Source organism: Dermochelys coriacea, chromosome 20 (genome assembly GCF_009764565.3).
Source record: "Dermochelys coriacea isolate rDerCor1 chromosome 20, rDerCor1.pri.v4, whole genome shotgun sequence".
In the NCBI taxonomy this organism is placed as follows: Eukaryota; Metazoa; Chordata; order Testudines; family Dermochelyidae; genus Dermochelys; species Dermochelys coriacea.
The window spans coordinates 16,299,839-16,325,062 of record NC_050087.2 but is presented as its reverse complement, the minus strand read 5'-3'; the positions used below and the strand labels follow the sequence as shown (position 1 = coordinate 16,325,062).

Here is a 25,224-nt window from a genome sequence, read left to right as displayed (position 1 = left end):
CCTCGCCTCCAATCAGGGTGGAAGTGAGGCTGTCGTCGCCCTATAATCCAACGAACCAATCAGCGCCCCTCTCTTTAGCCCAATCACGTAAGGCAGATGTCGTAGGGACCAATCAGATGAGGCAAAGGGGCGGAACTTTTCAGGGCAAAATCAGGGTGGGCGGGCTTGTTGCGTGACCCAGTCAGATGATGAGGGGGCGTGGTCGGACTGTACCATCGCTGTGGACTGCGGGGATAGTACGGCGAGTGTGACGGGGTAGGGCGGCCCAGCTCCGTCTTTCTGTCGTCGCGTGTTCACTCTGCGCTTCCTCCCTCCGCGAATGGTCTGGCGCACTAGCGAGTCACGTGAGCCGGTTCCAAGATGGCGGCGGCGGGGTCCGGCTGGGGGCCGGAGGTGGACGAGTTCGAGGACGCCCCCGATGTGGAACCCCTGGAGCCGACGCTGAGCAACATCATTGAGCAGCGGAGCCTCAAGTGGATCTTCGTGGGGGGCAAGGGAGGAGTGGGCAAAACCACCTGCAGGTGAGGGGGGTGGGTTAGACTGTTACAGCGGGCGGAGGGCCTGGGAGCGTGCGTGGCTGTACCACTATGGGGGAAGAAGGGGTGACAGGGGTTGGGATGTACCATTATGGGGGGGGGGAAAGAGGAGCAGTTGGGGGCTTGGGAAGGCCACCTGAAGGGGTTGGGATGTACCATTACGTAGAGAGAAGGGGGAGTGGTTGGGATGTACCATTACTTTGGAGAGGGAGGGATGACGGTTGGGAGTGTTGAGGCCACTAGGAAGCGTTGGATGTACCATCACCGGGGGGGGGGGTTGCGGCTGCCTGTAGATGAGGGCCCAATAGACTCTACCATGGCATTATATAGGGAGAATGACACCCTCTGTAGGCTAGAAGGGTTGGGATGTACCATTGTGTAGGGGAGAGGTGTGGGAAGATCTTTTGGAGGGGTTGGGATGTACCATTATAGCGAGGTTGGACATGTTATTACTGTGGGGGTGACGAGGGGGATAACTTGTGAGGAGTGCTTGGAATATACCATTGCACCAAGGAACAGGTGTCTTCTACTGGTGTACTTGGTATGTACCATTATGCTGGGGGGGGGGATAGGAGAACACTACTTGTAGGGGGAGCCGGAATCTACCATTGCAGCTGGGCAGGGGGAATGAGATGCTTCCTGCAGGGAAGAGGTGAAAGGGCCCCCTGCCCCCATATCCCAGGCCTCACCCCTCTCGCTATTCCCAACCCCTTGGATTTCCCAGAGCTGTTCTCCTTCTCATACCCACTGACTTGTTCCCCCCACAGCTGTAGCCTGGCCGTGCAGTTGTCAAAGGTGCGCGAGAGCGTCCTCATCATCTCCACCGACCCAGCCCACAACATCTCTGACGCCTTCGACCAGAAATTCTCCAAGGTCCCCACGAAAGTCAAGGGCTATGACAACCTGTTTGCAATGGTGAGTTAGGGCTGGGTGGGGGGCACAGGAGAGGAAATGGGAAGAGGATGGGTTTCCAGTGGCTCATTTTGCTGTGTGCAGGGCTGGAGCGGAGTCTCTCAGTGCTTGCAGTGACAGACCCTGCAGGAGTCCTGCTTCCAAGTTGCCTGTTTTAACCATGCAATCAAGCTTCTTAGAACTGGGAAGAGAGGGGAAGAGTCCTGACTCAGTTTCCCTTGGTCCAGCCTTTAGCCCCCACTTCCCTTTCAGAGGCAAGAGTTACAGCCCTGGAGTCCTGACTCTTAGTCTATCCGGCCCATTTCCCACCACCACCACTCTAAACACTAGACCCCACTCCCAAAGCAGGGAATAAAACCCAGGAGTCCTGGCTCCCAGTCCTCCCTGCTCTAACCACTAGACCCCACTTCCCTTCCAGAGCAGAGAATAGAATCCTGCAGCCCTACTTCCTAGGCCCTGTTCTAACCCATCAGGAATTCTGAAATATGTCCATCTCCCCTCTGTCATGCTCTCGTGTCAAAGGCAAGAGCCGGTGCTGAGCCAACGAGTCTCCCATCGTTTGGACAGCGATGGCCACTGTTCCCTAAACCCTTGCCCCCTTCTCCTCCCTTTCCCCAGGAGATCGACCCCAGCCTGGGAGTGGCTGAGCTCCCAGATGAGTTCTTTGAGGAAGACAACATGCTGAGCATGGGCAAGAAAATGATGCAGGAGGCCATGAGCGCCTTCCCCGGCATTGATGAGGCCATGAGCTATGCGGAGGTGATGAGGTGAGCTCGGCAGCCTGGCACTGGCCCATGATACTTGCCTGAAGAGATTGGGAAGCTTAGCTGATGTTGGAATAGATCTGACAAAAGGGTGACAAGGGCAGGCCGCCTATCACAGAGGAGGAGAGGTTGGCATGTACCAGTACTATGGCAGGGGGAGGAGAAGGGACAGACTACCTGTTGTAGGGGAGGAGGGGTTGGGATGTACCATTATGGGGGGAAAGAAGAAGGGGTTGGATGTGCTGTCAAGGCAGGGGATGAGACCACCTATAGATGAGGGTCACTAGAACGTACCATTACAGCACCGTGGGTGGGAATGAGACCATCTGTCGGTGAAAGAGGACTGTCTTCTATATAGGTTCTCATACTGCACTTGTCACTGGTCTGAGCATCTTCCTGTAGTGAGTTAAGCAATGTGGCTGCACATCTGTCACATGGGGATGGGACGGGGGTAAGAGACCATCAGCAAGGGGGTGGGGTGTACCATTATAGTCAGAAGGCAGCTTTAGGTCTTCAGGGTGGATACGTCTTCCCCCTCTCCCCCACCCCCCCGCATGGCTTCGTGCTGTGAGATCTGGATTCAGCTGTGACTCTGTGTGCGTACCTGTTGGTAGGGTCAGAGGGATGACCTCATGGACGGCATAAACTCAAGGCCTCTATTTGCCCGAGGCATCTGCTGTGACTATGGGCTAGTGGCTGTGGCTGTTAGGGCCTCAGTTCCCCAGCTGTAAAGCGGAGCTAAGAGCATTTCCCTTGTTCGGCTCTTCTCTTTGCCCCGTGAGCTCTTCGGGGCAGGGCTTCTCACGCTGTGCAGCGCCTGACACAGTGGGACCCTGATCTCTGCTGGGGCCTCTAGGCTCGATCATAATATTATAGTTATTGAGAACAATCACAAAGGCTTCTCAGTGAAGCATTTGGAAGTATAAACCGAGCAGACGCAAAACCCGTTCCCTCTGCCGCGTGTAGTTCACCTGGGACTCTTGACTATGGGAATGAAATTCTAGGTAGCCAATCCCAGTCCAGATCCACCCCCATCTGACAGCTCATTGGCCATGTGAGACAGCAGTTGGATGGCACCTGTTCCCAGAACTCTGAATCACAAAATCCACGCACTGCATTTGACACCACTGTGCCAATTTGTGCCAAGCATGGAATGGACCACAGAGGGTGAACTCTCCTCTAGGGCAGGGGTGCCACAGCTCAGCCTGTGCGGGGGGCCTATCTTGGGGACTTAGTTACCCAAATGTGAGTTTATTACAATGGGGAGGGGAGATATGGAGAATAAGCCCCTCCCCTGCACGTGGAAGGGCACTCTAGGCCAGTGGTTCTCAAAGCTGGTCCACCGTTTGTGCAGGGAAAGCCAGTGGCGCACCGCACTGGTTTGTTTACCTGCCATGTCTGCAGGTTCGGCCGATTGCGGCTCCCATTTGCTGCAGTTCGCCGCTCCAGGGGATGCGGGAAGGGTAGCCAGCACGTCCCTTGGCCCGCTCTGCTTCCCGCATGCATCCGATGAAGTGAGCTGTAGCTCACGAAAGCTTATGCTCTAATAAATTTGTTAGTCTCTAAGGTGCCACAAGTACTCCTTTCCATTACAGAGAGGTGCTCTGGGATGTACCATTATGCAGGACAAGACCACTTCCAAGGGTGTGGGAGGGGGAGGAGGGAGCCCTCTGGTATATACCACTACAGCCAGGGAGGCGGGAGACTCGTTTGCATAGTCTGATGCCTTTTACCAGCACTAGGAAGAAGGAAAGGGGTGCACCCCAGATTCTTGTGGGAATGAGATGGGGGGGGGTTTCGCTCCCGGCCCTGGTGCTAGTATCTGTCTGGCGCATACAGGCTGGTGAAGGGGATGAATTTCTCCGTGGTGGTGTTCGACACAGCCCCTACTGGGCACACGCTGCGACTGCTCAACTTCCCCACCATCGTGGAGCGGGGCCTGGGCCGCCTGATGCAGATAAAGAACCAGATCAGCCCCTTCATATCTCAGGCAAGTGGGGAAGGGAGCCGGGGAGCCATCGCATGGTTCTTCTCGGCAAGTAGCTTTCTTTCTAGATCTGGGGGGCTGGGCTAGACCATGGGCGGGGCCCTGGTGTGCAGCACTCGATTGCTCTGGCGTGGGCCATGGTGTGTCGCACTCGGCGGCTCTGATCTGGCGTGGGCCCTCGTGGGTATGGCTCTGTATTCCTCTGGCGTAAGTCAGGTTGGGCTTGGCTGGGGCTATGGGACACCCTGTCCTGGGGTCCAGCTGGCTGAGCCTGCCGTGGGACTGCATCCAGCCCATGGCATTGGGTTCAGAGTGCTAGCTACTGGCTGGTTCTCTGAGCTGAGCTGTGGCATTTCATCACCATTAACCCTGCCTCCCTCCCCTATCTCTCTCCAGATGTGTAACATGCTTGGCCTGGGGGACATGAACGCTGACCAGCTGGCCTCCAAGCTGGAGGAGACTCTCCCCATCATCCGGTCAGTGAGTGAGCAATTCAAAGACCCGGTAAGAAATCAACAAGGGGGCAGTGACGGGTCGATCGTTGCCTCTTTTGTCTGAGCCCAGCACCCGCACAGAACGCAGTGAAGACTCAAGGCATGTAGTGCTTAGACACTGTCACAATTAGTATCTGTCTGTATTCCAGTAGCACCCAGAGGCCCCGACCCAGCCCCATTGTGCTGGGACCTACACGTATAGATCCTAAGGCTAGAAGGGAGCAGTGTGATCATCTAGTCCAAGGGTTCTCAAACTTCATTGCTCCACGACCCCCTTCTGACAACAAAAATTATGACAAGACTTCAGGAAAGGGGACCAAAGCCTGAGCCCACCCAAGCCCTGCCACCCCGGGGGGGAAGGGGGCCAAAGCCACACTGCCCCAGGCAGGGGGCCTATAACCTTAGTCCTGCTGCTCAGGGCTGAAGCCCTCAGGTTTGGGCTTTGACCCTGGGCCCCAGCAAATCTAAGCCAGCCCTGGCGACCCCATTAACACAGTTTGAGAACCGCTGATTAGTCTGACTTGTAGGGCACCGGCCTGAATTCATTCCTGTCTGAACTAGAGCAGAAAAACAGCCAGTCAGGAGTAAAAAATTGCCAGTGATAGAGGATGCACCAGAGCCCTTATTAAGTTCTTCCAGTGATAAATTACTCGCCATGCCCCCACCTTTCCATCTGAATTGGTCCCGCTGCCGCATCCAGCTGTTGGAATTTGTTGGACAGTTCAGTCTAGAAGACAAAGCTCTATGGTCTGGTCCCCAGGGAGGTACTTACAGACTGTGATCAGGTCAGCCCTTAGCCTTCTCCTTAAGCTAAACAGACTCACTCCTTGAGGCCAGCGCTGTAAGGCATGTTTTCCACCGCTTTCCTCTCATGGCCATTCTCTGAAGGGTATCAAAGAGCTTACAGTTTAAGGCCTCTGTCTACGTTCTTACCTGGCTCTCATGGCCTGAGCTTGTCTACACTTGTGAGTTAAAGCGGATTTACATAGGATGCGAATTTAAAGCACACCAGCTGTTCCTGATGAACTCCGTGTTCCTTGTTCCTCTTTAGCTGAACCCACTTTGAAATCTGTTGTGATGGGCTCAGATCCAATCTTCGCAGCAGCCCTGCGAGGAAGGGAGGAAGCTCCTGCCCCATTTTCACATGAGGCATGAAGAGGGTTAAATGATTTGCCCGGGGCTCTGTTGCAGAGCTGGGGGGAGAGCCTAGTTTCTTGAGTCCCAGGCCAGTCTACACCCAAAACTTAGACCTAGCTGTGTCACACAGGGCTATGAAAATGTCACGCCCTGAGCACTGGAGTGAGATCAGCATGGCTAGTCCAAGGGAAGGATTCTTCCATTGACGTAGCTACTGCCTCCCGGAGAGGTGGATTCTCTACGTCAAGGGGGAAAAACTCCTTCAAGTGTTAGTAGCCAGGGTTGGGTAGGAAGGGGAGGGATCTTCTCGGTTGGGATGGCAACATCCCTGTAGCACCTGCCACCTAGACATCTCAGCAGTCCATTGGTGCTCTTGACATTTGTTTTCGCCTCCCTTTGGGACCGTGAAACTGGACCGGTCAGTTTGACCCCCTTGGTTGGTCAATTTCCAGTTCTCTGGCACTAGCCCAAGGCTAGTTGCAAACAGGCTTTGGAGAAAGGTGCTCTGTCTGGTATTTGATACAAACTGGAGTCTGACAGAGTTGGGCTGATTCCTGGTCCCTTTGTTCTTGCACATGGGGCAGGGATGAAGGACACGGCTTCCAGTCACTTTTGTGCTCCCTGCATTCTTGGGGGCCCTGCTGGTGCAAGTTAGAGCAGTCTTGAGGCTGCTCTAGTTGGTGCTGTGATTCCTATGAGCTCCGGGAAGCAGAGAATAGCTATAGGGCATAGGGTTGCCAGTTTTGGTTGGATGTATTCCTGGAGACTTCATCACATGACATAATCTTTAATTAAAGACTAATCTTAATTCCTGAGGACTCCAAGCCAATGCTGAAGGGTTGGCAACCCTAATAAGGCAGCATACTCCAGCCGCCACCCCCACCCCCCCACCCCCGACTTACACAGAGGTGTTCATGGGCAGGGAGGAGGAGTTTCTACCTTTTTAAGGGCCCCATTTGGGCTGCTCCAGCAGCACAATGCAACTGAGCATCAGACCTGGTATTGCCAAAGCCCCGAGCGGGGCAGGGCGACAGTGAATCCAGCCCCACCAGTCCCTTCACATTCCTGCAAGGCTGCTGTGGAATTCGCTGCCGCAGGGGGAACCCTCCTGTCTGCCACCATCTGTCTGCCCTGAAAAGCAAAGGGCCAGGGCCTGGCCTGGGGCCGGGTCACTTCTCGCCCATTAACGCTGCTGCTCCCAGCTCTGGATGCTGCAGGCAGACCGTGATTGCCTGCTGGGGTCAGGCAGGAATTCCTTCTCTTCCCACCCCACCCCCGCGGGTGCACCCTTCTCTGATGTAACCTCTTCCCTCCCCTGCCACTGAGCAATGTGGGCTGGTGGTTAGGACCCCCCCCCCCACACACACACACACACACACACACACGGGAGGATCCGGTGAACCATTGGTGGGATCTAGTGCGGCAGCAGTGACCCTGGGCGAGAGGACCCAGTGGGTCCCATCCTGGGAGTGGGGATGGGACAGGGTGCTGGGTGGGCATGTTGATCTAATCCTGCCTGGGAAAGCTCTCTTCTTTTAAAAGCGACTGCACATATTTATTCAGCGGTTCGCGGTAGCACCCCCAGGGCTGGCTGCTCGACAGACACAGGACAGACGGACAGCCCCTGCCCCAAAGAAGTTCCCAACTCAGCATAAGAAAAGATCAGTTTAAATCTGCTCTTAGGCTGTGCTGTCCTTGGTTTGGGAGCCTGCCTGGCTTTTAAGTTCCCTTAACAAACACTTCAATTGCTGTGTGTGTTTCCTGTGCAGGGCTCAATCAGTGACATGGGTTTTGGGAGAAGGTTGCATACAGGTCAGTGGGGTGAGATTCTCATTAGCTTTGTCCTTTGTCTGCCTTGGGAAGGGAGCATGGTCTAATGGGAAGAGCAGTGGGGACTCGTGGGTTCTGTTCCCAGCTCTGGGAGGTGAGTAGGGCCAGTAGGTTAGAGCAGGAGGTTCTATCCCCAGCTCTGCCATTGATGTGTTGTGTGATTCTAGGCAGATCTCTTCCATTCTTGGTTTCTCATTTTCCACCTCTGTCAAATGTGGGGGGCTAACACCACTCCCCCAACCCTTCCCCTCCCCGCTGGGGGTCCTGGAAGGGCCCTGAGAGCAGAGTAATGGTGTCATCCCCCGCCCGGCAGGAGCAGACCACCTTCATCTGCGTCTGCATTGCTGAGTTCCTGTCGCTCTATGAGACCGAGCGCCTCATCCAGGAGCTGGCCAAGTGCAAGATCGACACCCACAACATCATCGTCAACCAGCTGGTGTTCCCGGACCCGGAGAAGCCCTGCAAGATGTGTGAGGCCCGGCACAAGATCCAGTCCAAATATCTTGACCAGGTAGGGAGGGGGCTGGGCAGCTTCCCCCTGGACCCATACCTCTGGGTTCCCTCTAGCAGACCCCCTGCCCCTGGACTGGGCTCCTCCTTCTCTCCCTCCCCCTGCCTCCCCTCCCGCCTTCCCCACTGGGCACCTTCCAGCCTTCTCAAACTCCACCCCCCAGGGGCTGGACTAGGCTCCTTCTCTAGCACGGGGAGCTGAGATCAGTAGGTACAGAGGTGTTCTGGCCGCTGGGACCCCTTTGTTACAGATTCCAGTGGCTCCAGGGGTCTGCCAGCCCAGCCCTGGGGGCCTTAACCCTCCCTGCTGCTACATGAGACCCAGCACTGGTGGAGCAGCTTGGCCCCCCCCACCACCCTGATCCAGCCTCTAGCTCTGCTGCCAGTGCCAGCGTGTGACACATCTTGTCAGGCCTCAGCCCAGCTCATGGGGGGGCCACGGCTCCGAGACCAACGGCCGAATGGGACCACAGAGCCTGTGCCCCCTCTGGGGCGGGGGAGGAGGTGGTGCTCCCCTGTGCTGCAGGGGTGGGGGAGGCTGGTTCTCTCTCACCTCTCCCCACCCCCCGCAGATGGAGGACCTGTACGAAGACTTCCACATCGTCAAGCTGCCGCTGCTGCCCCACGAGGTGCGAGGAGCTGACAAAGTCAACACCTTCTCCAGCCTCCTCCTGGAGCCCTACAAGCCGCCCAGCGCCAACTAGGGACGCGCGGCCACTGCGCCGGTCTGGATCATTCCACTTTGTCAACTACACACCAGGACCCTGCCTCCCCTCTCCCTCCCCCCCCTTGCAGAGCACAATCCTTCCTGCCCTGTCTGTCACATGATAGGGAGGCTTGCAGTCAGCAGGGGTGGGGGTCATATTTATTTCCCTTTCCAAGGAGGGGCAGGATCTCTCTGCCACAGGGAGAATACTGGATTCCCTCCCTCCCCCTAACACACACCCCCCCCCGGTAGTCTCAAGGCTGCATTAAAAACCAGCAATCCACGTCCTTCTCCCCCTTTCTTTCCATAGGGGGCTGCACCACTACAGGTCACTAGATGGGTCCCTCGTCTTTCCCCTCCCCTCTTTCTCCCAGCATGCTCTGCTGCTCCCCCCCTCGGTGGAGGGGGTTCTCTGGGCACTGGGAGTCAGAGGGGGCTCTGCCAGGTGTTGTACAAAGCCGAGGCCCCGAAGCTTAAGGAAAAACATGTAAATAATAATAATAAAAAAATCAGAGGAAAGTATAGCTGTGGGGTGTTCTTGGGAGGGGCTGGGACTTTCTTTGGGTGGGGGAGGGGCTGCACATGGGAGTGGGGTGCCCCTTGGCCCAGCAGAGGTGGGTGTCAGCAAGGAACCTCTACATGGCACAGCCCACGTGGCTTCCTGCAGGGTGGTCACTGTGCTGTGTAGGGACTCAAGCCTTGATTTGGAGGCAGTATCGTGTAGGGGTTAGAGCGGGGGGTGGGGTGGGGCGAGGGCTCCCTGGTTCTGGTTCCCAGCTTGGAGAGTGTGAGGTCTAGCAAGTGGTTAGAGCAGGGACACAGGGGGTCAGGACGCCTGGGTTCTGTCGCTCCCCTTTCTGCACCAGCTGACGCAGGGCAGAGGGGCTGGGGAAGGACAATCATCCCACTGTGGGTGCGATTGATCCGTTGACAAGGGGGCTGGTGGGGACGGAGCCCAGTGACTGTTCTCCCACAGAAGGGAGAAAACCAACTCCTGGCACTGGCGGGAAAGCAGGGCCGGATTCTCAGTCACTCCATCCTTGCATGTGGGCTGAGGGGGTGGGGCTTCAAGTTCCCTTGGCGTTCCCTGTATTCTGAGCCCTATCATCAGTTAGAGCAGCCCAGAGGCTGCTCTGTCTCTCGCTTGGCTCCCCTTGCCTCCTGTGGGCGGCTTCCTCCAGCATGGCGGGGGATGCAGCTTCCCGCTCAAGCCCACATCTGCTAGGAAGGCAGGTTGGCGGCTGAGGCCCTCAAACTTGTGACCCCCAAGCTGTCTGTACGATGAGAGCCCCGGTCCTCCATGGGGAACCTCTCGACCCCCTAGAGAACTGTAAGGTTGTTCATCCAGGGAGGGCACCGGGTGGACAATGATTTCAAGTGGCAGCCAGGAGGCCAAACCCTCCGACAGGATCCCCTTGCAATGCCTGGGAACGGGGAGCAAGCCAAGGTGCTGTTGTTCCCCCCCCCCGGCACTGGAGACCCCAGATCTCGAGTGGGGGCTGCCCCCAGAAACGCCCCTCCCCTCCATGGGTTTGGTGACCTGGTTCCTTCCCTGACAGCAAGTGGAGCAAACTGGGGTGACCCTGGCTTGAATCCAGCCCCCTGTCAATTGCCTCTGCTTGGTGGAATTGGGCCCGGAGGCTGCTATTCAACTGGGCTTGGCAGGGCGCTGGGGGCTTACCCCATGGCCCATCTCTGCTGTCCTGCCCTGCCTGGGCACTGGGGGAAGGGGACCAAGTGCCTGCCTCGTTTGCCTGGCTCCTTCTCAGCCGCCTGAGGCTTTGCCGGGAAGCTGGAGGGGGGATTGCACCAGCCTTATCTCAAGGGGCTTCAACCCATAGTCATTAACGAGGAGGGTGGGTCTTGTGCAGGGGTTCTCAAACGGGGGGTTGGGGTCCTGAGCTTATGACATGGGCGGTCACGAGCTGTTGACCTCCACCCCAAGCCCTGCTTTGCCCCCAGCATTTATAATGATGTTAAATATGTAAACATGTTTTTAATTTATAAGGGGGGGGTCGCACTCAGAGGCTTCCAATGTGAAAGGGGGTCACCAGGACAACGGTTTGAGAACCACTGGTCGTGTGGATCAAAGCCAACAGTAGGAGGCAGGACTCCAGGGTTCTCTCACCAGCTGAGGGGGGGAGTGGTGTCTAACGGTTAGAGCAGGGGGGCTGGGAGCCAGGACTCCTGGGTTCCCTTCTTAGTGGGGCCGTGGCTGGGCCTCCCAGACTCTGGCTTTGCCTGGGCCGGGAGGGCAGGCTGCAACTGCACCCGCTACTGTCTCTGCCCGCCCTGCGCGCAAGCTCACCCACAGCAGGGCTGTGAGGCATCCGCAATGGGGTTGTGAAACACGTGGGGCCCCGTGTGCGCCCAGGAGGGGGTTATGTAAGTCTCTCCGCGCCCGTGTCTGGAACTTGCGTCTGCCCCAGCGAGGGGCTGGGGGGGCTCATTAGCACTGACCGATCAGCTGTGTGTCTCCAAGCTGCCCAGCATGGCACCCGATGCTGATCTTAAAGGGCCAGTGCCCTGCTCCATGGCTATTTCCTGTTAGTGCATGAGGGGGTGGGTTTCAGAGCTGGGGTGTTGACTCTGCCCAGTAGGGGCTGCTCTGGGAGGGGAGTGGGGTCGAGTGGTTAGGGCAGGGAGTCAGGACTCCTGGGTTCTACAGCCATCACTTGCAGGGGTGCCAGGCTGCTAGAACAGTATCAACCCCCTCCCTTGTACTGGGAGTGACGCCTCCCTTCCCCCCCACGCCACCCACCCCACTGCCCAACACGGCACAAGCTGCCCCCTCCTTGCTTGCCAGCCCATGGCTTTGCAGACAAACAGGAAGGGGGTGGGGGAGACTGCAGGCAGGTCCATGTGCCAGGGAGGAGTTGGGAGAGGAGATGATGGAGGAATGGGGGGTTCAGGCCTGGTATTGAGGGGGTGGGCTTGCATCAACCTCCAGCTAGGTGCTGCCCCAGTGACCCCTGCCAGCCCATGTGTGGGGAGGGTTGATGTCTGTTGCCCTGGGACAGGGCTGAGCTCACCCTGCCCTAGGCCACCATCAGGGAGCCCCCAGCCCGCATTGTTCCCAGAGGGCAGGGCTGATGGGGGGGGCAGCTGGGTGCTCAGCCAGGTATGTGCTGGGTTTGCACCAGTCCCTGCCCACAGGCACAGCAGCTGCCTTGCTCGTTATGGTAGCGATCATCACCCCACTTAGCAGTGCCCCAGGGCCCTGCTCGCTTGGGTCACACCTGGCCAGGGGCCGAGGGCAAGACCGGCACCCCACTCCCAGGAGTCCTGGCTACCATTCCCCCCTTGCTCCAACTACTGGACTCCATTCCTGCCCCCCGGCCAGGGAGAGAACCCAGGAGACTGGTCTCACAAGCGCCCCTGCTCCAACCACCAGACCCCACTCCCCTCCCAGAGCCAGGTATAGAACCCAGGAGTCCTGGCTCCCAGTCCCCCCCCCTTGCTCCAACCAATAGACTCTATTCCCCCTCCCTGCCCCGGCCAGGTATAGAACCCAGGAGTCCTGGCTCACAACCCTCCCCGTTCTACCCACCAGACCCCACTCCCTTGCCCCCAAGAGCTGGGGAGAGAACCCAGGAATTCCCGCTTCCCTGCATTTCTGGGAAGGGGAGTTGCAAAACTCTGGAAAATGTGCTGGGTGCTTTGGAGACTCCCGGCTGGAGCAAGTCCATTGTCTGGGCTGTTTGCCTGCTGAGGAATCAAACCTTGGAGGTGTTGACTTGTCAAACAGAGCTAGGGAAGAAGCCAATACAGGAGGGAGGGAGCCAGTTGCCTCAGGCCTCGTGCGTGGGGGGGGGGTTCTGAGAGGACAAAGGTCAGAGGGGTGGGCACTGAGGTATTTAAACAGCAGCCCAGGGGAGTGGGGTCTCTTTAAGTAGCTGCAATAGCTCCTTGGTGTCCCCCTGCCTGCTCCTGGAGGTCCCTGGGTGTCTTCACCTGCTTAGCAGCCAGCTCCTCCCCAGGCCCTGGCTCCTTTCGCTCCCCCAGGAGGAGAGTGCGGGTAGTTTTGCTGCTCGGCTGCCTTCAGTTTAATTTCTCCTCCACCAGTGTCTGATTGCAAAGAGACCCGGCAGATCCAGACAAGGTCAGTGCAAAGCTCCCCCGAACCCGAGGCCCCTGCCGTGGTGGGAATGGCGGGTGGGAGTGTGAGGTGCGGAGCAGACAGTGGGGACTTTGGGGTGGGGGGAGGGAGCCTGTATTGGGATCTGCACAAACACCCCCTCTTTCCCCATGGGGAGCTCCGCAGACCTGACCCTGGGCTCAGCTCCTTTCCAGACTGGAGCCTTGAGCTCTGCCTGTCAAGTCCCAGTCCTGCAAAGGATTAGGGGTTATTACAGTAGCACCCAGGATCAGAACCCCCCATTGTGCTAGGGACTGAACAGTATTGGGCTGTGAGGTGCTACTGTAATACACCTCAGTCATGCTGTACAACCCCTGGGGTGTGTGTAACTGATGTCAGTAAGTCCCCTCCACCCCACCCCAGTAGTCACAAAATCACCAGATGGGCGCCGACAAACATGGTCACCTGGGGGCTGTTTTTATTGGCCTTCTGTTGTCGCAGCTGCTGGAGCTGGACACTTTCAAGCCTTTTTCTGTAGCTAGCAGGGCGAGAAACTCCAGGGAGCGAGAAACTCCAGGGAGCATCTCCCAATCACATGACTCCGGGAGCTGAAGCTTGAAGGACAAAAAGACCCGAGATCAGAAGAATTGTGGTTAAAATACAGAGTCTCGGAGCAGTTGGGCCGGTTTGAAATGGGCTGCAATAAAATCCCAATAATGAGTATGAAAATCATTCAGGGGCTCAGAGAGATGACAGGCCTGGCAGGACAGTGAGATCATTAATCTGACCCCTGTCGCCCACAGATAGACCCCTGCTAGGTGTCAAAGGTGCAGTGCCACTGTCTGGAGAATAATAGTTCAGTTAATAGCAATTACTAGAGCATTGTATGTGCAGACCTGAAGTGCAGGCCTCTGGGTAGCTATTGAATTGCTATTGCTATAGTTAACAATAGCAGCTATTAGAATACTTTGGGAATATTTTTCATAATTGCTCTTTAATTATTTCTCATGGCTATCAGACTGGCTGAGCTGGAAATATGATGTTAATGGACTGGTTTAGTGGTGGCTATTGGCGAGCTTGGGAATATGATGTTAATAGTGACGCTCGAATTATTCTTGGAAAGTTTAGTTAGTTGAAGCTTTACAAATTTACCACTTTAAACCCCCTCCCCCACCTGGATACATTTGTAATGTCCCTTTGTGGAAAATGGTTTAAACTGGGAGCCAGGACTCCTGGATTCTATCCCAGTTCTGGGAGGGAGTGGGGTCTAGTGGTTAGGGCTGGGAGGGCTGGGAGTCGGGATTCCTGGATTCTGCTCCCAGCTCTGGGAGGGTGAGTGGGGTCTAGTGGTTAGGGCTGGGAGGGCTGGGAGTCGGGATTCCTGGATTCTGCTCCCAGCTCTGGGAGGGTGAGTGGGGTCACCTGGTGGTTAGAGTAGGTGGCTGGGAGCTGTGAACAGAACCCAGGAGTGCCGGCTCCCAGCTGCCATGTGTCCCCCTCCTACTCTAAGGGGCTAGACCTCCCCACCCAGCTCTGGGAGTCTGAGCGGGGGGGGGGGGGCTGGAGGGTGGATTCCCTGCTGTATGCAGACCCCCCTGTACAAGGTCGCTTAGCTCTGCTGGGAAAGAAGGAATGCTTTTAAAAAAGGCTTCTTTCCCCTAAGGAAATAATTGCAGGTGCCTTTTAATAGCCATGCAGGCGAGGCTGTGATGACATGGGAGATAGGAGCACAGACTTGCTGCCTCACTTGTATTTTCCCCAGCCTCTTTTCATGCCACTTGCCGGCCGTGTTTGCTCTCTGCCGGCTATTTCAGCCACTTTCTCGATTTCCATTGGGGTCCCGATCTTAGAGGTGTCTGGAGTCTCCCAGCCTAGGGAAATGACCCGCCCCAATAGGCTTACACCCCATTTTGACAGAGGGGCATTAAGAAGGCAAAAGTTGCTGATCTCCCATCAAATTCCCTTGGCTCGATCTCGCCTCTGTGTTTTCCTTTGTGTAACTCTCTGGCTCTGCCGGCCACCCTCGGCCCTGTCTTAACCCAAACCCTCCGATAACAGTGTTGGCCTTTTCATGGCCACCTGGGCTAAACATAGGGCCTGGCCTTAAAATCTCCATCCCCGGCGCAAAGGAAGGTTCTGGGCTCCTTGCGAAAGGCAAGACAAAGAGGAGGAGCGGGGTGGCTTCTTGTGAGTGGAATTTCTTTCTGCAAAGGGCTTTCAAACCTTGCAGGGGGGCGGGGGGGAGAGCAAAGCAGGCTGGGGACATTAATAATGAATTAGCCAATTCCTGAGCAGTCCAGAAAGGGGGCCGAGTCTGAGATCCTGGTGGGAATGGACAGACTTGCCATGGGCTGAGTTTCGTTTTTCCTTTCTTTTCTCCTCAACTTGGGGGAAACATCTGGGGGTGGGGGGGAAATTTACAAGGTGGGAATATTGACTCTGAGTTTACGGGCAGGGAGGGTCTCTTTCGCTGAGGACTGGTTAACATCCAGTGAGTTACTAGTGGGTTATGTGAAGACCCAGAGACTCCACATCCCCCCCCCCCCACAAGCTGCCTGGGTAGTGCCCCTCCCATCCCCCTCTGTGTCAGGGACTCCCTGCCCCCCATGCCTGGTGCTCTGTGACCCTTCCCCCAGGCCAGGGGCTGTGTGCTCCCCCATTATCCACTTCCACCCTTACTGGGGTCCACATTCTGCTCCCCCTCATGCCCGGGGTTCTCTGGGCTCCCCTGTTATCTCCTTATTTGGATTATGGCAGCCCCAGGACCACATTGTGCCAGGCGCTGTGCAGACCATGCCAACAGACAGGGTGTGCAGGGGAGGTGACACAACCAAGGCTCTAGCGGGGCCACACCTGGCGTGCAGGTGGGTGGCACCAGGCTTCCCCTCCCAAAGCGAGGGCGAGGGTCACCCCCCTGCTCCCAGTCCTGCCCCAGTGGACAGGGCAGCCCACATGACCTCCTGAAGTCCCTTCTACCCTTTCCCGTCTCTGATTTCTCTGACCCCATGGACATCGCTGCCCGTGTGTCTCTGCAGGGCCCGTGTCCCCCTCACCACCCCGCCATGACTGTCACCTACACGGCCCGCGTGGCCAACGCCCGTTTCGGGGGCTTCTACAAACTGCTGCTGCTCTGGCGCGGGAGCATTTACAAGCTGCTGTACAAGGAGTTCCTGGCCTTCTTCGTCACCTACCTGGGGCTCAGCCTGACCTACCGGTGAGGGGGGACCTTTTACATGCGCATGTGCCCCTGGGCCTGTGCACAGCTGTGGTGAGCGTGCCCCTTGCACACATGCTTGTGGCTCTTTGCACACGTGCACCTGGGTGGAGAGCAGGCCTCCGGCCCCTCACACGTTTGTGTGCCTGCGCTCTCATGGGGGGGAGGGGCGTGCAGCATTTCGCACATCTTGTGGACGCCCCATCCCCGTGCACGGTCTGTGTGGAAAACCCACGGGTGAGGGCACTGACCTTCTTGCATTTCTCTCCCTCCTGCCGCAGCTTTGTCCTGGCCGAGGATCAGAAACGCTACTTTGAGAAACTGGTGATTTACTGCAACAACTACGCCAACCTAATCCCCGTCTCCTTCGTGCTGGGTATGAGCCGGGACCCCCCACATTCCCCGCCCAGCCCCTTGCATGAGACAGGTGCCCTCCTCCCCCCAGGCCCTTTGCCCTCTCCCAGGGTAGGCACAGTAGGGTATACAGGCCCTACTGGATCCCCATGAAAAGGTGCTGGGAGGGGGGCAGAATGCCCCTCTGGGCTGTTTGTAGCACCATGAGGGGGGATGGGGGGCTTAGGCTGTGGGTGGGGGCTCAGCTCTCCCACGAAGGAGGGACCAGCCCCATGGGTTCAAATCCCACTAGATCCCTCAAGCCAGGACTGGGACCCTCCAGTCGAATGGGGTGAGAGCGAGCGACTCCTGCTGGCCAGCTGGGGAAGGGGCACTAATGGAGCCTCTCCCAGCCCCATTGGACCCCGCTGACCTGTCTGGGTTTGGGGCTTGTTTTCTGCCATCCCCCCACCTCCACCCCAGGCAGGGCTGGGGGCCAGCACGCCGGGTTTCTGTGGCCAGCTCGGCCACCACTCTGTTGCACACACACGCACCCCCCAGTAGGGCCGGGGGCCAGGATGCCGGGGCTCTGTGGCCGGCTCGGCCCCGACTCCAGGGTTTGTCCCTTTGCCTGCAGGCTTCTACGTCACGCTGGTGGTGAACCGGTGGTGGAGTCAGTACACTTGCATGCCCATGCCCGACCGCCTGATGTGTGCCATCTCCGGCACCGTGCACGGTGGGGACGAGCGAGGCCGGCTTTACCGCCGCACCCTGATGCGCTACAGCAGCCTCTCAGCCGTGCTCATTCTGCGCTCCGTCAGCACGGCCGTCTTCAAGCGGTTCCCCACCATTGACCACGTGGTGGAGGCAGGTCGGTGCCGGGGGGGTGCGGAGCTGCAGGGAGCAGGGCAGGGGCTCAGCAGGGGGCGCTCTCCTATCCCGATAAGAGCTGCAATCCGCTGGGAGACAAAAAGGGTCCGGGTCCTCACGGCCAGTAAAACTCCACTGTCACTTCACATTTGAGTTGCGGGGGCGGGTTGAACCCCGGCGTCCTGGCCGGCGTCCAGCACCGGGAATTCCTTACCACCTCCCTAACTCCCTCCCGCTGCTTCAGCTGTATCCAGATCTCACTTCATGGCCTGATCAAAACCTTGGAGCGGCTGTTCAGCTGTGAAACAGCCTCCGTGCCAAAAGCAGCTGCATCTCCACACCAGGCCAGGGGTCCCTGGATAAACAGCCCCTGCGCTCCACCCCAGGGGTGGCTGCATCTCAGGGCCGGGCCAGGGGTCCCTGTGTAAACAGCCCTCCTGCCCCACCCCAGAAGCAGCTGCATCTCAGCACCAGCTGAGGGGTCCCAGTGTAGCATCTGTTTAAAGGGTGGTGGGACTGTCCAGGGAGGCTGACGAAAGGGGCGTCTAATGGGGGGAGGGGCAGGTGGTAACAATACCCCCTTGCCCCCCCCCGCCTTGAGGCTGGGGCAGTTTGTGCCCCAGGGGTCCCGGGTGCTCATGCTGGAGGTGAACCCCATGTGCCTCTCCTGCTCCCCCTGGTGGCCAGACCTCACAGAGATGTGTGAGTCCCTGTAGCTGGGGCCGGAGGGGCTGCGGGGCGCAGAGCCCGCAGGTTTGGTCCCCGGGCTGGGTGACCCCTTCCTCTTGCCCGCAGGCTTCATGACCCGGGAGGAGCGCAAGAAATACGAGAACCTGAGCTCGTCCTACAACAAGTACTGGATCCCCTGCGTCTGGTTCACCAACCTGGCGGCCCAGGCTCGCAAGGAGGGGCGCGTCCGGGACAACTGCGCCCTCAAGATGCTGATGGAGGTGGGTGGAAACGGAGGTGGGGGCCTGACTGTGGACGCCTGGGTTCTGTGTCCAGCTCGGGGTGTGGGAACCCCAGATGCCTGGGTTCTGTGCCCGGCTCTGGTTGGGGTGGGAACCCTGGCACCAGGGGTTCTGTGCCCGGCTGTGGGTGGGGAGGGGATGGGTTAGCCCTGGCCACCTGGGTTCTGGGCCTGGTTCTGGGTAGGAGTGTGGGGGGCCCGGATGCCTGGGTTCTTACCCCTTGTCCCACCTGGTTTGAATCCAGGCCCTGGTGGTGACTGGCAAATCCAGGGCCTCATCTGCCAGGTAATGAGTTTGCTGGGTCTCTGCTCAGTCCCCAGCTGGCTGCATTCTGTCAGCACTAACTGGGGGCTGATGGGGGAGACTGAGCCCTCCCCAGCTCTAGAGGGGACCCCAGTGTGGGGAGACACCTTAGCAGTGGTGGGGGCTCTGTGCTGGGCAGGGGGCATTTCGTGGGGATGCCCCAAATCTGTCCCTGGGGGGCTGTCGAGCTGCCCCCCCAGCAAGGATCTGCCCCCTCTTCTCCCCACAGGAGCTGAATCACTTCCGTGCAAACTGCAGCATGTTGTTCCACTATGACTGGATCAGCGTCCCCCTGGTCTACACACAGGTGAGCACCGACCCCATGGAGTGGAAGCTGGGGGAGCCCGGATGCCAGGGTTCCGGGCCCAGTGCTGGGATGGGATGGGATGGGATGGGGAGGAAAGGGGCAGGGCTGGGGAGCCCGGATGCCAGAGTTCCAGGCCTGGCCCTTGGATGGGATGGGAAGGGGAGGGGCAGGGCTGGGGAGCCCTGACGCTGGGATGGTGAGGGGAGGTGACAAGGAGGAGAGAGGAGGGGAGGGGCAGCCCGGACGCCAGGGTTCCAGGCCCGGCCCTGGGATGGGATGGGATGGGATGGGGAGGAAAGGGGCAGGGCTGGGGAGCCCAGATGCCGGAGTTCCAGGCGGGATGGGAAGGGGAGGGGCAGGGCTGGGGAGCCCGGACGCCGGGGTTCCAGGCCTGGGCCTGGGATGGGGAGGGGGAGGGCTGGGGAGCCCGGACGCCGGGGTTCCAGGCCCGGCGCTGCCCTGACTCTCCACCCCCACCCCCAGGTGGTGACCATTGCCGTGTACAGCTTCTTCGTGGCCTGTCTGATCGGGCGTCAGTTCCTGGACCCAGCCCAGGGCTACGAGGGCCATGACCTGGACCTGTGTGTGCCGGTCTTCACCCTGCTGCAGTTCTTCTTCTACGTGGGCTGGCTCAAGGTGCGGGGCGGGGGGGCTGTTCTCTGACTCCTGGGGGGCGGGGGCAAGACAGGGGTCCAGGTTTGGGGCTGGCAAAGGGTGTCAGGCAGGGTATGGGGGTGGGAAGACTCCCAGAAGGGGGTGGAAGGGCAGAAAACTGGGGGGAGGGGCGGGACTAGTAGGGGTTTTGGGGGGGCAGGGGGCTGGGGGAGTGGCAGGACTGGCAGGGGTTTTGGGGGGCAGGGAGCTGGGGGAGGGTCTGCCCCCCAACTCCACTTGAGCCCTGCTCCCCACAGGTGGCCGAGCAGCTGATCAATCCCTTTGGGGAGGACGACGACGACTTCGAAACCAACCTACTGATTGACCGCAATTTCCAGGTGCCTCCCCCCACCCCCACCCCGCTGCCAGCCCCATAGACTGTGTGGTCCTGACAGACACTTAGCAGGGACCCTCCCCCCAACTTAGTCTCTGGCTCCAGCTCACCCAGTCAGTCTGGGGCAGAGCCGGGGATAGAACCCAGGAGTCCTGGCTCCCAGCCCTGCTCCCGCTCTACTCACTGGCCCCCACTCCCCTTCCAGAGCAGGGGCTAGAACCCAGGGGTCCTGACCCCTCCCCTGCCCCCCAGGTCTCCATGATGGCCGTGGATGAGATGTACGACGACCTGCCCCTGCTGGAGAAGGACCGTTACTGGGATTCCTCCAACCCCCGCGCCCCCTACACGGCGGCCACCGTCTTCCTGCTGCACCAGCCGTCCTTCCAGGGCTCCACCTTCGACATGACGTAAGCCTCGGGGGGCTCCCTTGGTTGGGATCCCAGGGGTACTTGGGCCTTTCTGCTGAGGTCTCACCCACGGGGGATGGGATGGTAACGATGCCGCCCCTTCCTGGAACCTGCTTAGTTCGGAGCCTCCCACCCCAGAGGTGGCTGCAGCTCAGCGTATGTATAATGAGCAGCTTTGCCGCACCCCAGAGGTGGCTGCATTCCAATCCCTGGTCTCTCCCTTGCAGGCTGCCCAAGGAGGACATGCAGTTCCAGCCGCTGGAGGAGATCGAGGAGGGGCTGGAGCCGAGTCAGCACGTCCCCCTGCACCTCCTGAACCGGCTGCTGTCCACGGGGCCCGCCCCGGGCAGCTTCGGCCGGCGCCTCTCGCTGCTGCGCCGCAAGAACAGCTGTGTCTCGGAGGCCTCCACCTCCTACAGCTGCCTTTGCCAGGACACGCAGAGCATGGACTGCAGCTGTGGGCCCCCCGCCCCCCACCTGCCCCCCAGCGAGGTGCCCGTCGCCCCGGAGCAGCGGGGCTGGGAGGGGGGCGAGGAAGTCGGGCGCTGGGCCCCAGGCAGCCATGAGGAGGTCTGGCCCGAGGAGTCGGACCTTGCCCAGTGGTCCCAGGTCTCCGTGCTTCACCCCGACAGCGCCGCCCCTGTGGCTGGCGGCTTCCCTTCGCCGCAGGATATGGGGCCCCTTGTGGACACATCCTTTCCCTTGCAGCCTGGAGCCGCCCAGGAGCCCCCCGCCCGGAGCAGCCCCCCCAGTGCCGGCTACCGCCCCTGGCTGCAGAACCCCATCGAGGAGGAGACCACGGCGTGAGCCGGGACGTGCCGCACAGAGACGCCCTGTGGCCAGGGGAACGAGGGGCCAAACCCCATAGCCGGGTGGCCCCCCCATAGCTGGGGGGGCCCCCAACACCTAGATGAGACTGCAGAGACGCCTGGTTCTGGGCCAAAGGCAGCTGAACCCAGATCTGGTGATGCCAGATGAACGGTTCAATTGGGGGGGGTGCTAATTGGGGGCCCATCAGTGCTCCCCATCCCCAGCAACCCAGACCCCTCTGCTCCCTGTCTCCCCAGCTACAGGCAAGGCCCTGGTGGTGCAGCACCCCCTGCTGGCTGACCCATGCTGGATCCAGCTCCGGTCCCCTCAACTCGCATCCCCGACAGAGCAGGGGGGGGCTCTGCTGCACATTTCAACCTTGGTGGCAATGTTTCATTAGCGCTGGATTGCCCCACCTCCACCCTTACTTGCCAGCCGGGACTGGACATGTGGGGGGAGCCTCACCCCTCTGTGGCTGGGGGAAATGGCTCAATCCCTTTTCTTTCACAGTCTGGCTCCTGCTTTTTTAAATATAATTGTATTAAGCTGCTCTTCAGTGGGGTCTTGTGCAGGGGAGGGTGGTGGGGGCATTGCTGGGAAGGCTGGCTGCAGTATGGCGGGAGTAGCTGTGTGCCTCAGTTTCCCCCTCTGCCACAAGTAACTACTATCACTCAGCTCTCTCATGCAGGACTGGTGCGCTCTGCTGGAAAGAGGCGATGGGGCCAGTCCCACCTCCAGAAACTTAGCTCATGTTTAAAATAAAGTGGGCTGGTGAAGGGGGCGGGGTAGTGGTGCAGGAAACACAGGCCAGAGCCCCTTGACCCAAGCGTTACTCTCTCAGTATCCTCCCATGGCTACACCAGCCCAGTACCTCTGGCTCACATTCCCTCAGTGGGGTAAGGAGCCTGGGCTAGGACCCTGCTGGAGAAGTGATGTCGGCCTGTGGCTGGACCAGGAACACCCCAGGGTGGGACCTGCCCCTGGGGGTAGACGAGGGAAAGGTCCTCATCATTAACTACAGCACTGCTCCAGCTCACAGCCCTGTTCTCTCACTTTTGCGCTATGGGGGTGGCAGTGGGGAGCTGGTATTTGGCCCCTGGGGGCAGGAGTAGAACCCCGGGAGGCCCCTGGATGGGGGTGGGCTGGCAGGTTCAGAGCCTAGTTTGAACAGCTGCATCTTCTGCTCTGAGTTGCATCTCAGCGCTGGGCAAGGGAGCTGCATATAAGAAGCAGCTGTGTCCCACCCCAGAGGTGGCTGCATCTGCGTATAATAAGCAGCAACTCTCCCAGCTGGTGCTTGAAACCGTTCTCCCTGGGCCCCAGGAAAGCCAGTCTCCCCTGGTCATGCTCAGGGCTTGAAAACCACTCACAGCTGGCAGGAGTCCACGCTGCCCTCACCGCCCTGGGTCGACAGCTCGCGGGGGGCAGGCTAATGTCAGGCTCCTAAGAGCCACTGCAGGGCGCGGACAGAAAAACCCCTTCGCTGGCTGCTCGCCCCCAGACCTGCCCTGAGCTCAGCTGAGAGCTAGCTGCGGTGATGGCTCTGCTCACAGGGAGGAGATTCCTGCTGGCCCCCGAGCTCGCAGCCTGAGGGCCAGTGAATACACATGCAGCTGGGCTGGGCAAGCCCCTAAGAGAGAGGGGGCAGAACCAGGGTTGATGGATTGCCCATTGGGGGCAGTTTTTAAGCCCAGACTGACCCCTGGCCTATGCAGCCGTGGGCCCGCTCAGGCAGAATTTGTGCTTGATCTGGAAGGCCGGGGTGGGGGGGGGGAGTTTGTGAGCTGGTGGCTGGAGATGGTCCCAATTTGCCCTTCTGCTCTCAACCCAAAAATACCTTGAGGCGGTGTAGCTGCTTCACCCTCCTGCCCCCCAGGGCTGGAAAGCCAGGCAGAGCAAGAGCTGGGCCAGCACTGATGGCACCTGCCCCAGCCCGGTTTGATCTACAGCCCAGTGCGCTCTCCCTAAGGCAGCTGGGTGGCTGGGCTCACAGAAATGCCCAGGGCCAGCTGCTGTGATTAAAAGCGGAAAGGTGGGGGTGCCACCTCCTTTGAGGGAGGGGGAAAGTGAGGCACAGCTGCCCAGGGTCTGCTTTCGAAGCAGGGAGCTGTCCACATCCCCTGAATCTGGGGAAGGTGGGGGGCTGGACTGAGATGGGTACAGAGCTGGCTTGAGGGCCCCCGTGTCCTCACCGGCCCGGCAGGGAATAGAGGCCTGGGTTTATCACTGTGTCCTTTAACTCCAGCCTCAACCCACCTTCAGCCAAACCGGGGCAAAAAACTCCAGGCCCCTTAACTCACGGCCAGGTTTTCAACTGAACTAACCCCACCCCCCACCAATAGTTTGGCTCCAGTTGAAATTGGCTCAAAACCCAGTTTGAATTAAGCCAGAGCAGCTGCTGTTTAGCCAGGGCCAAGGGAAGCAGCCCCAGCCCAGGGGTCCTGCCTGGCTCTCCTGCATGGATGGATGGCTTTAAACCTGCCCCCCCTGCAGGGCTCACCCCGGTTGTACAGAGAAAGCCTGTGAGGGCCTGGGGCCGTGGGTTGATCCTGCCACAACTTTTAAACACTCCAGCTGCTACCTTGCAAACTTTCAGGGCCCAGAGAGAGCCAGATGCCTCATGTGTGGGGAAACCTAGTGGGGGAGGAGAAATATAGGGGACACAGGGAGCCCCAGACAGCAGCTTAGGACCACTCCTGCAAATAGAGTTTCCACAGCTAGCTGTAGGGTCCAGACCCCCCATCCTCTCTGCCCCTGGGGCTGAGAAAGTGGCAAATTCACACCCAGATTTAGCTCCCAGCCAGAAAGAGAAGAGCCTGTGGGACAATCCCCGAGCAGCCCCAGCCCAGGGGAAGAATGGGGGATCTATGATTTAAGCTGGAAGGAGTAAATAGGGGCAGAGAACGTCTGGCGTGAGGGAGGCCCTGCGATGGTGAGAGGTTGGCAGCCAGGGGCGTGGGGAAGAAGTGGAGGAACACACAGGCCCTGCTCCAGGGAACACCATCTGCCTCCAGCGGCACCCAGAGCCACTCATGTCGCAGGAGAGAATTGGGCAGATAGCCATGGGCCGGGGGCTCTGCTCAGAGCATGGCAGCTCCTGCCTCCAGTCCTGCTGTTCTCCACCAGCAGCCCCTGGCACTATGTGCCAGCTCCTCCCGCATGCGGAAGTTTGTCTCCGCTTGGCCCTGGGAGATCACCCGCTTCCTGCAGGAGGGTGCTAGAGGGAACAGGGGGATCCCTCCAGCCTGGAGCTGCACTCGTTAAGTTCCATGCTCAGGGGTACCAACCACCCCCCTGGGAGGGAGCAGGGCTGCTATTCTCTTCTGCAGGCTGGAACCTAGAAGCTGCAGGGAGGATCTATTCCCAGCTCTGCCCTGGGCCTGCTGGGCACCTCAGTCTCCCCATCTGCTAAGTGGGGCTAACAATAGCGACGTTGTCTGGGGACCAGGGAGCTCTGCAGCTGAACAGTGCTGGAGAAGAGCCAGGGATCTGCTGCAGGAGTGTGCTGAGCCGCCAGGGCTGCTGGAGATTCTCCTAGCACAGGGCAGTTGCTGGGATGGGATGGGCGAGACGGGCCCCAGCCAGATCTCCTGCCTTCAGCTCCAGCGGGCATTGCCTGACGCAGAGGGGAGGGCTTCCCGGGGAGGGTTAACGCCTCCAGAGGCCAGAGAGAGGGAGAGGTGAGATGTCCCCCGGTGTTGCAGACTGCAGGGAGTTAAGTGCTTGCTGGGCACAGCACACCCTCCCTCCCAGTGCCACATTGGGGGTAGCACTGACCGGGGGGTAATTACCCTCTGCTGAGCCCCACCTGCCTGCAGCACCACTGCCCGTGACCAGCTGGGCTGTGGGCAGGGAAAGGAGTTCAGTTTGATGCCCAGTTCCAAGCCAGCAGCCAAGAGCCAGCCCCAGTCCTTGGCTAGGGCAGGAGCCGGTGTGAGATGAGTTTGGGGGGGGGGGTCCCAGCCCCGCCCCCAACTGGGCAGGGAACCATGCTGCAGCTTTCCCTATACAGTGTCACCCACCATAGGCCCTGCTCCACGACTGGGGCTCCTACGTGCCAGACCCTA

General features: G+C 59.2%; 2 protein-coding genes across 2 annotated transcripts; both read left to right on the top strand.

Annotated features, from left to right (window-relative positions):
* The first annotated feature begins 115 nt into the window (after positions 1-115).
* On the top strand, positions 116-9,395 carry GET3 (guided entry of tail-anchored proteins factor 3, ATPase). Its single transcript, XM_038378320.2, has 7 exons — positions 116-521; positions 1,304-1,451; positions 2,067-2,215; positions 4,052-4,202; positions 4,596-4,703; positions 7,974-8,171; positions 8,743-9,395. The coding sequence occupies exons 1-7, from the start codon at positions 361-363 to the stop codon at positions 8,872-8,874; spliced, it is 1,047 nt and encodes a 348-aa protein (XP_038234248.1). The 5' UTR covers positions 116-360; the 3' UTR covers positions 8,875-9,395.
* Positions 9,396-15,230: 5,835 nt separating this feature from the next.
* BEST2 (bestrophin 2) lies at positions 15,231-21,713 on the top strand. Its single transcript, XM_038379129.2, has 9 exons — positions 15,231-16,168; positions 16,450-16,544; positions 17,139-17,372; positions 18,167-18,321; positions 18,875-18,952; positions 19,436-19,588; positions 19,864-19,944; positions 20,193-20,347; positions 20,575-21,713. Exons 1-9 carry the CDS (start codon positions 15,960-15,962, stop codon positions 21,152-21,154), a joined length of 1,740 nt encoding a protein of 579 aa, XP_038235057.2. The 5' UTR covers positions 15,231-15,959; the 3' UTR covers positions 21,155-21,713.
* Positions 21,714-25,224: the final 3,511 nt, after the last annotated feature.